General features: G+C 40.1%; 1 protein-coding gene across 1 annotated transcript; it reads left to right on the top strand.

The window, feature by feature from the left end:
• The first annotated feature begins 9,401 nt into the window (after positions 1–9,401).
• Positions 9,402–10,814, top strand: LOC131951847 (adhesive plaque matrix protein-like). The gene is made up of 3 exons (XM_059314249.1): positions 9,402–9,500; positions 9,584–9,652; positions 10,122–10,814. Exons 1-3 carry the CDS (start codon positions 9,402–9,404, stop codon positions 10,812–10,814), a joined length of 861 nt encoding a protein of 286 aa, XP_059170232.1.
• Positions 10,815–11,310: the final 496 nt, after the last annotated feature.

The raw sequence follows: 11,310 nt of genomic DNA, 5'->3' as shown, positions 1-11,310 counted from the left end.
TTTTTGTTGCTGTTTTACATTTAAAGATGGTAATGGCGTGAAGGTCGAGGACAGGCAGGATGGAGGGCGCAGAGGTTACACGAGATATGCTGTTGATTAAATCATGATTGTTCGTTCTTGTGACATACTGATTGTTTGTTCCTTTGTCATAATGATTTCTTGTTCTTTGGTAAAAAATGATTGTTTGTTCTTGTTATATGATGATAGTTTTGTTCATGCAGTTTAAGAATTCAACTCGACATCTATACAACCTGTCCATTTTGTCTAAACGAACCCAACCCTATCTGTAGATCAACACAATCTAATCTATTCTTTATATTCACAACACAGGGTATCATTTTCTGATACAAAAACACTAACTGAACCCTTGTTTTCCTTAAACACAATACTACCTGTGTATATCCTTTCTGAACCCTTGTTACACTTAAACTCAACCCAACCACTCCCAATTATTATCCCAACCCCTTCTGTATATCAACAAAACATGTCATATATCCAAGCTGGACCCTTGTTATACATAAACTCAACCCAATCATTCCCGTTTATTATCACAAACCCCTTTTGTATATCTACAAAAACGTGTCATATATCCAAACCGAACTATTATTACATCTAAACTCAACGCAACCGCCAACTGCTCCATTTTTTTTATTATCCCAACCCCTTCTGTGTATCAACAAATACATCTATACTGCAACCTTAGCAACCTAAACCCAACTCCACCACTCCCAATAATTATTATCCCAACCCTTTCGGTTTATCAACAAAAACCCATAAAGCATGAACTAAGAACGAATGTACTATGTATGTAATAGTGTCGTTCGGAAAGTCGTTCCAGACTTAGAAGAATTCCCATTACCAACCACTGGCAGAAATGTACGAGAACTCTACCACATTACATTGTGCGTCAACGGCTTCAAGACCTTACACTTAGCTCCCCTTCCCCCCACCCCCAGAGGCTTTGCTTAATGTTGGGCATTAAGGAGCTCGACTTAATGGAATTGAACCTACGTTTGCCAGTTAATCGAGATAGATGGGGGGTGGCTGTCGCTCGTATATTTTGGGCGCGGATTAAGGTATTTTATGGCTGGTTGGGGCGCAAACGTGCAGTGGTGTTAAGAGAACTTGTACATTTTATTTTCAATTTTGTTTTTATTGAATACCTTTAATTTCTTTTTTTTTTGCACTGTGTTAACTTTGTTAGCCTTTTACTGCTTTCATCATTTAAAAAAAAAAAAAAAAAAAAAAAAAAAACTATTTTGTGTGTGTTGGGAGCGGGGGGGGGGGGGGGGGGAAGGTATATTAAATTTACATGCGTACCTAACTATCTGGAGCTCAGCTCTGGGTTAATGAAATGACTTACAGTGAAATGAATTTAATTTATGAACTGACTTGCTGTAGTTTGCTTTATCGTGTGTTTTAGCATGACCCTAGACACCGTGTCCGATTCGATTAAAAATACAAACTATAGAAACATGTGTTGGCACGCTATTTATGCGTTATGCTGGGTCCTAGACAACACACATACCTTGCATATAATTAAGGTATTGTGGCTACAAGCTGTATACGATAAGTTAGCTGAACACAAGCAAGGTTAATACTTTTACATAAGTATATCTTATAGTCTTTTCATAAGACTAAAGCTTTATAAATCTTTTGTAAGTAAACTTTTTTTTTAATATAAATTCCAAAATCATCATCTTTTCCCGTTCATGCACAAGACACAAGAGGCAGATAAAGCAGAGTTTATCTGTTTCAGAAACCTCGGCATACAAAGAGATAATATGGTCAGTTCCGTTCTCAGCCGCCTGTGATTACCTAATGGGAGTAAGGTACCGATTAGAGCTGGGTGTACTCCGGGACGTCCTACAGACTCGAACCCTGGATCCGAACTCGAGACGTTCGTGTTAGCAGTATAACGCTCTACCATTCGACCACACTGCCCCTCATACGTAATAAATTGGAGTGAATAAAAGTTTTCTTTAACTGTAAAAACGAAGCATGAGTGCTCATGAAATAGTTAAAGTATCCATCATCACCATCGATTGTCAACGCCGATTGGCACACGTAGCGTCAACACATGAGCCCCATTTCATCCACCCACTCTCTATAACCTATATGCACTTACCTGGCCTGTATGTTACCTACCATACGTTTCCAAGGTACTGGGTACACATCTAACTTTGAACTTCCCGACCTGTGGTCAACCAAAACTATTTTTTTCTCGCTCTCCTTAACAACCGACATCTGTGACCATCATTCATCACGTGATTAAGTCAGGTACACGTCGGCGCTTCCACTGTGGTCAGCGGCGTGAAACGATTCGGGTCTTTAATGTCCTGCCCCCCCCCCCCCACGTCATCCACCCCCCCCCCCCCCCCTCCTGGTGACTGGCATTCAGTTACCAGCGAGTTGCCACGGGGTAGGCGCCACATTCATCACACCCGTCAAAAAACAACCGACAAGGGACCAGTAGCGCCGTACGGCAGTTCTGTGGTCACCGCGGGGGTAACTGCCCGTAGCGGCGTTTGTTCCGACACTCGCCCCGTGGTGGTTGCTGCAGTTGTGGCGGTCATTTTTTGAGCATCCATGTGTGAACGGCGGCGTTAATGTGACCCCTCGAGGAATCCCCCCCCCCCCTCACCCCCCTTCCCACCACCCCCTTTGTGCGTCGTGTTCTATGTTTTTTGTTTGGATCAAATGGAGTTAGATTTGTATTGTAGTGTTAACGGTCACGGCGGGCGTTAATGTTGATTGGATAGATGGATAAATGGGGGGGGGGGGGGGGGGGTACGATGTTGACGGGGGAGGGTTAGAGTTGGATATCAGTAAGAGGTGGCGATTTATACTCTGTCACGGATTTTTTTTTCACTTCTATAAAAAAGTTATAAAGCAAACGGTTTTTCTTTATGTGTGGAGGAGTATTGTGTATTCCAATTGTAAAAAAAGCGTTAGCAAAACACTCAGGTGCGTAGGGCGACTGCGGCTGAGGTTTCGATGCTATATCTGTTTTCAGACCATTACACTACAGTGCGCCCACTGCAGCTCATTGAATTGTGTATTTTGCCTACACTACCCACAATTCACTAGACTACGTAGGTTCATTTGCGTTCAATCTATATCGTGCCATATAAACTATTCCACTTTTGTAAATAGTCATTAATATTTCTCATTTAAAAATTAAATAAAATCGAAGTCTTAACCTCAATGTGTGCTTGTGGGTTTCGGAAACTTGGCGCGTTTGGGCAAACGTCCATTTGTAGATATTAACATTTGGTTGTCGTCATCAAATCCCATTTCAACGTCCGTCCCCTCTTAGGGTAAACAATTAGTGTGCAACGTATGTTAAGTGGGCGCAGAGCCGGCGTTAGGAATAGGGCCAACCATCCGCGCGGGGCCTGCTTTTTTCCATTATATATATATGTGTGTGTGTGTGTGTGTGTGTGTGTGTGTGTGTGTGTGTGTGTGCGTGCGTGCGTGCGTGTGTGTGTGTGTGTGTGTGTGTGTGTGTGTGTGTGTGTGTGTGTGTGTGTGTGTGTGTGTGTAGTCCTATATGATATGCATACACACATAATAACACATAAATGTTTTGGAGTCTATAAGACTTTAATAACAGATGTTAACCTCTCCCACGTTTTAACCCAATGTTCTCAGTGTGTTTTTTTTTTCTTGCTAAGATATTTAATAACGTTTGACAGATATGTAATTCATACCAAATCACTTAAGAAAATTCAATCACGTGCCAAATAATTAGGAAAATAAAGTTGTTTAAATTGTTTGTTGATGACTAATTGTTAATATAAAAGCATGGGCGTAGCGAAGGGGGGGGGGGGGGGTGCGGACCACACCGGGTGACAACATTTAGGGGGGGGGGGGTGACACCAAGGCAAAAAAAATAGCAAAACATATACAAAAAATGATAGTTTCACTTTAAAAAGTGGTTAATTAGAATATTAAATAGTCTTTTAAGAGCAAATTTGATAAATTCCGAAAAGGGTGGAGAGGGGGGGGGGGGGGGGGGCTGGTGGTGACACCATGGCGTAAACCTGCTAATGATAGAGAAAACATGCTACATCAACACTTTTAACTTTCTTTAAAAATATATATATATATAATAAATAATAATAAATCACTCTGTCTAATGCCCCTTGATATAGCCCCCCCCCCCCCCTCATCGCCCTCTTCCCACCTCTCTGCACACAAATGAATGTTAATTTTGTTATACCAAGACAAGTAGGGCTACATATACGACATCTACAACAAGAAAGTCAGGACTAGCGTTCATCAGGTCACTAACTGTATACAACAGGCATCCCGTCTGCTCACTAAAAGGACGTCTTCATCGGTCCGCATACAATCGAGTATCTTTTTACCTGTTTCCCAAATTTACATCCATGTCAGGTCGGGGCCTGATTCGCGTCCAACAATCTCCAGTCAGCTCAGGTCAAATGCCAGGCGACCGTACCCTTCACAAAGGGGAGGTGTGTGACACTGTATTTGTATAGAATTACGGCCTTTCCCAGTTCAGTGGGTGATAACTCACCAACATCAACCGTGGACTCAGTTATAACAATCAACAACTTCGGCATTCGACCATTTAGTTTTTCCCCATTGAATTCAGCAACATTTTTTTTTAAGTTTACGAACTAATTCAGATAACAATGACAGTGCTGAAGCGCGGGGCCCCTTCAGGCGCGGGGCCTAGGGCGGCCGCCCCGTTTGCCACCCCCTAACGCCGGCTCTGAGTGGGCGCGATGTTCTAAAACTCTTATAGAAGTATATATGTGTTTTACAAAATGACCGCGCGGCTGGTTCAAAACCAGTGCGCGGCCGCGCGACCGCGCAACTGAGAAGGAACATATATCCCTGTATATCGAATTGTCAACTTTATCAAGGATCACAAATACAATGCCAAATTGTTAACTTTATCCAGGAGGACAAATACAATGCCAGAATGTTAAATTTATCAAGGATCACAAATACAAATGCCCAATAGATAACGTTACCAAATGTCATAGTTAAAAAAGCCGAATTGTTAACACAAACCCAAATCCCCAATTGTTAACATTATCAAACATCACAAAAACAGATGCCCATTTGTTAACTCTATCAAGGTTCACACATTCAAATGACAAATTGTTAACTTCATCAAGCAATCATTAATACAGAAGCCTCATTGTCAACAATCTGGATATCAGTGTGGTAACATAACCCACGAATTAAGCAATTAAAATGTTTATTGTTTAGCTTTTATCAGCTGACGACTTACACACCAAACTAAACATGAAAAATTGCGCGGCCGTAAACTGAACGTTGACAATTTATGTTGGTGCACTCCGGTGCAAACCTATTTCCTGTTGCAGGAGGCGCCTCGCCAGCTCCATGTGAATATGCAAATTGGACACCTGATAAATGAAGATAATTTATTTGTCTGTTGTTATTTTTTTTTTAAATGGCCCGCGTGTTCGCTTACAATCGGAAGGGGGGGGGGGGGGTCGGGTCAACTGCATCGCTGAGAGTTCACATGCGGAGATTATCGCAGGAATAATTGGCTAGGGGAGAATAGATAATTGTGTAATTAGAACTTTTTTTTTTGGGGGGGGGGGGGGGGATGCATCGTTTATAAGACATGCGTTAGGATGGGATTATAAGGAACATAAAACAACGGTTTATATTTTTACATTTGGCATGGGAATGGTGAGGTGGGGTTTTTTGTTTAGGGAAAACCCGATTTTGATAATGTAATGGGTTGTTCATTTTAACTTTCTCGTATTTTGAAAGGGGTGGGATTTATTTAAGTGATAATTAGATAATTGAGAAGTGGTTTGGAGAATTGTTGTCGTTCGAGTATGACCGAGTGGATTGTGTGTATGTGTAGGATGTGTAGGCAGTTCCGGTGAATCAATTTTTGCTTGCCTCCTTCGTAGCAAAAGTTTGTACTAATTCCTTCAATTCCGGCGTGGAAGCGTAATCGCATTGTATTGAAATTGTTGCCAAGTACAAGAGTCTAATTTACGACATAGCCCCCCCCCCACTGCAAATTTACACTATCTCATACTGTATGTCTATTAATATTTAGTATAGCAATCTACAACGGCTACTGATGCATTTGTTTTTCAACTTAATAATGTTAAAAAACTACCAAAATATTTTGTTTAGAATTTCTGCTCTATATAATTTTTTTTACAAAAGCAAATAATAACTTAAAGATGTATTTATAAGTAAGCGGTCAACCTAAGGTGGGGAATTTGAAATGAATGTAGAGTTAAGCAACGAATTATCTCCCATTTGAAAATCCACATACCAAAATTTAATTCAAGGGAAATAACTTTCACAAGAATAGCTAAATGAACCAAATGTAACTAAGACTTGAAAAACACAATAAAACTCTTCAAATTTGATTTCTTAAACATTATACCTTATTTGTTATATATTAGTTAAGTAACTTGTCAAAAGAATATATTTTACCAATTGACTTCTTAACTTTAGGTTGTTTAAAAGTATAAACAGTAGCTTTATTATAAAATACTTCTAGTCAATATCGATGACATGCTTTTAACTGCGGCTATAACTGATTTTTTCATCTAATTTTGGATCCCCAAACTATTGGGACACCTTTTAAAAAAAGTCAATTACGGGTAACTGATTAAGAAATTGCAAAAAATATTGTTTAAATATTAAAAAAAAATTGAAAAAACAAAACAAAGTTTATGGTTAGTTATAAATTCCAGCCTATTCAATATTATATATTAATACTTTAGTATTGTAAATCACCACATACGTCTCTATGGGGATTGTTAAATCGCCACATACGTCTCTATGGGGATTGTTAAATCACCATATAAGTCTCTATGGGGATTGTTTAATCACTATGTCAGTCCCTTTGGGGATTGTTAAATCACCATATAAGTCTCTATGGGGATTGTTAAACCACCATATAAGTCTCTATGGGGATTGTTAAATCACCATATAAGTTTCTATGGGGGTTGTTATGTCACCAAAACGTCGCATATGTAATCACACTACCTTGTTTATTACTAACAGAAGGACCACATATACCTAGAGTCATGGGTGGACTGGCTCACCTTTCTACCGGGAAAATTTTCAGTGGGCCCCTATGAATGGTGCTCTAATAGTCTCATACGATACGTCTTAGTGTTTTGAATTTTAAAAAAAATGTGTCGGTATTTACCATTTTACCATCTCCGTTCCTTCATACAAGGGCAAATAATTCTGGCGATGATGAAGAAAGAAAATGCAAAAATGAAAAGTTATATCTGGGGTTGGGGCGGGGGGGGGGGCACTTTTAAATTTGCCAGGCCCCTTGGACGCAGTCAGTCCACCCCTACCCCTGTCTAAAGTATAAAAAAGTATACTATTTCTTACTGCTGTTTATAACTCTTCCACGGGTAAACAATACTTGAGCTAAAACGATAAAATATTTTGTTGCAAATATTCTCCTTCCCTAAAATCTCGAAACAGAGAATTCCGCCAAACAGAAAAATCTAAATTATGAAAACCGCCAGCAAGCATTTTAAAACAGATTAAAAGCGCCATGGTTGTATATGGCTGTGAAAGCCGATTTTTATGATATAAAGAAGACAATCTTGCAACATTGCGCAGATTATGACCAGTTTTAGCGGATATCGTTACACACATCCTACTTGGCACATAAATAAAATCAGCTTGTCTGATATCAATGTTGTAAAAATCTGGCATCATATTCAGACCACACAGGCGCTGGATATATCATATGTATGTATGTTTCTGTCTAGGTGTATAAGGAATATCCTCATGTGTATATACATATATATATACGTGTACGTGTTTTCGGCATTAATCTCATGTGTATGTATTGGTTTACGTGTATGTTTATTCTCATATGTATGTAGGCCTACATATCTACGTGAGTTTAAGGAATATTCTCACAAGTATATGTCCATATCTACATTTAGGACTATGAGCAATATTTTCCTGTATATTTTCCAATATGTTAGCTTGTAAGAGTATGCACAATGTTCCTTCCCAAAAGAAAACAAGTTGTGTATTCAATGTTTTCGAATGCGCTGTTTCAAAACATCTTATACTTTTTAATTGTATTTTATAAAATGAGTTCGCGGTAAGTTTACACCTATTGTACGAACATGAGATAGAACATTTTAGAGTGAGGTTATCAAGTTTAAATATAACTGTATGTGTAGTTAAAAAAAAAAAGAAAAAAAAAATTGACGCCGATGTTAAATTTTTATCCTATGTTTCTTTAAAAAATTGAATTGACAGTATGCTCCTGTTTGTTGTCGCCCCCGTGTTACTCATATCCTCCAACTTTATCACTGTAACCTGCGTCTTTTGAATGACTGCACCTAAAATATCACGCCGGCCCAAGGAAACGGCAGTGCCAACAAAGCTACGCACCAAACAGGATATTCCAACCTTATGTTAGACGTCTGCTTGCGTTGTTCTTGAGGCCGAGACATCATGCATAGACAATGACACGTGGATTTGATAAAAGTGCTTAGCTAAGGAAAAAATCACACATGGATAGGCCCTTTCTATATGTATATATACATATATATATATATATATATATATATATATATATATATATATATATATATATATATATGCAGAGTTCCGGGGGGGGGCATGTTCCTCCCCCACTCCGGAGGAAGTCTACCGCCCCCTTCCCCGAACGAAATGGAATTTATATAGAAAACATACTTTTAACAGTGTCCGTCCCCCCTCCCCCTGGTGAAAAAAAGTTGGAAAGAAACACTCTGTGTGTGCGTGCGTGAGTGCATGTGGTAATTGATTGATTTTTTTTTCATACTGATGGTAAACCAATCAATCATACTTTCTAATTACTCTTTTATATTTAAAGCGAGTTCTGACATAATATTATGCGAGCCGTATTGCTTTTCATTTCTTGGACTATTCCAAATCTAATGAAGTTCCTTATTTCAAATCTGACATATTTTTAAAGAAAAATGTTCGGAACTAATTACATTAAAAAAAACAAAAGCTATTTGTTAGATGTGTTTTTACAAATGTATTTTTTTAAAACTTTAAATACAACACTAGTGTTGTCGTATTTTGACAAGGGCTTTGGAAAATTTGGAAGTCAGATTTTGAAATGGAGTAATCTCCCATGTCTGTCTGTTGATCGCAGACAAGAAAGAAGACATCTGTCACTGGTGGCGTTACGGTCAGACATAAAAACTTGTCACGTGACTTGCGGGGCCGGTCACGTGTGGCACAACTCTTCTTTTGTTCGAGGCGAATCTTTCAAACCCCCTCCCCCACGGGCCGGTTCCTCTACCACAGGGGATATGTCGAGATTTATGGGCACGGGGGTATTGTTAGGGGATGACACGGGCTATTTGAGAGGATAGACTTAGCTCATGTCACGTAATAGATTGGATGCTGGGGGTGGGGACAGGGGGTGTGGTGGGAATAAGGCTGTCGGGACGGGTGTCAGGATTATGGAGGTTGTGGCCGGGGTAAGACAATGAGGGAGTTTGATGCTGACCAGTTCCAGACGACAGTTCCTAAATGTGTTTTTTTTTTTTGGTGTCTTTTTCAGAATCCACGAGTCAGGCGTCTAAAAGGCGGAAGAGTCCCGAAAAAGAGCAAGACAAGACTATTCCAGTATGTAAGTATAGTTTGTGTGTGAATGTGTGTGGTCAGTTCCGTTTGTCACTTTTGCCTTTCGATTCCATTATATTATTAGTCTAGAATTTAAATCACTACCCCTCAACTACCAACACAGAAAGCAATCTCACCTTACCCTATCAGAACTACCCACACATAAAAGAAAGCTGACCCATTCGACACGCTCTCACACATTAAACAAAACCCCAGAACTACCCCCACATCAAACAAAACCCCAGAACTACCCCCACATAAAACAAAACCCCAGAACTACCCCCACATAAAACAAAACCCCAGAACTACCCACACATAAAACAAAACCCCAGAACTACCCCCACATAAAACAAAACCCCAGAACTACCCCCACATCAAACAAAACCCCAGAACTACCCCCACATAAAACAAAACACCAGAACTACCCACACATCAAACAAAACCCCAGAACTACCCCCACTTAAACAAAACCCCAGAACTACCCCCACATCAAACAAAACCCCAGAACTACCCCCACATCAAACAAAACCCCAGAACTACCCCCACTTAAACAAAACCCCAGAACTACCCCCACATCAAACAAAACCCCAGAACTACCCACACTTAAACAAAACCCCAGAACTACCCCCACATCAAACAAAACCCCAAAACTACCCCCACATCAAACAAGACCCCAGAACTACCCCCACATCAAACAAAACCCCAGAACTACCCCCACATCAAACAAAACCCCAGAACTACCCCCACATCAAACAAAACCCCAGAACTACCCACCACATCAAACAAAACCCCAGAACTACCCCCACATCAAACAAAACCCCAGAACTACCCCCACATCAAACAAAACCCCAGAACTACCCCCCACACCAAACAAAACCCCAGAACTACCCCCCACATCAAACAAAACCCCAGAACTACCCCCATATCAAACAAAACCCCAGAACTACCCCCACATCAAACAAAACCCCAAATCTACCCCCACATCAAACAAACACCAGAACTACCCACACATAAAACAAAACCACAGAACTACCCCCACATCAAACAAAACCCCAGAACTACCCCCACTTAAACAAAACCCCAGAACTACCCCCACATCAAACAAACACCAGAACTACCCACACATCAAACAAACACCAGCACTAACCCCACATCAAACAAAACCCTAGAACTACCCACACAAAAGAACCCTGGCCCACGCACCTCGCCTCTCGACAGATCAACAAAGTCACTTGTTGAGTCCCCTTCTCCCCTTGTTAGTACCTCGGACAAACCGTGAATTTCCGGCAATCAAAGACGGTGTCCGACTTCGAAACGAGCCCTCTTTTCATAGAAGTGAGTACAAACTAATCCCAGTTTTTTTTTATTAACAAACCATATACAAAACAATAAACCCGATCAATAATCCCCATCTAAAATACGAAAGATTAAAAAAAAAGACAGAGCTGGCGGATAATAGTTCAATATCGACCAGCTGATCTGCGGTTCAAGGGAGATCAATGATGTCCTCACAGGTCGAGCTGCAGCCGAGAGCTTTATTCTGTGTTTTTCCATTAAGTGCCAATCTATGCTTTATTGGATTTTTCTTCACTTTTGTAGACGTGTTAGTGTAGATTTTATTCCGCGTTTTCTTCTTTAACCCCGATGACAAAGTGCTTAATTCAA

Source organism: Physella acuta, unplaced genomic scaffold (assembly GCF_028476545.2).
Source record: "Physella acuta isolate Inbredline_101_S28 unplaced genomic scaffold, ASM2847654v3 ptg000832l, whole genome shotgun sequence".
Taxonomy (NCBI): domain Eukaryota; kingdom Metazoa; phylum Mollusca; class Gastropoda; family Physidae; genus Physella; species Physella acuta.
The sequence above is the reverse complement of the archived record's forward strand: the minus strand, read 5'-3'. Positions and strand labels throughout refer to the sequence as shown.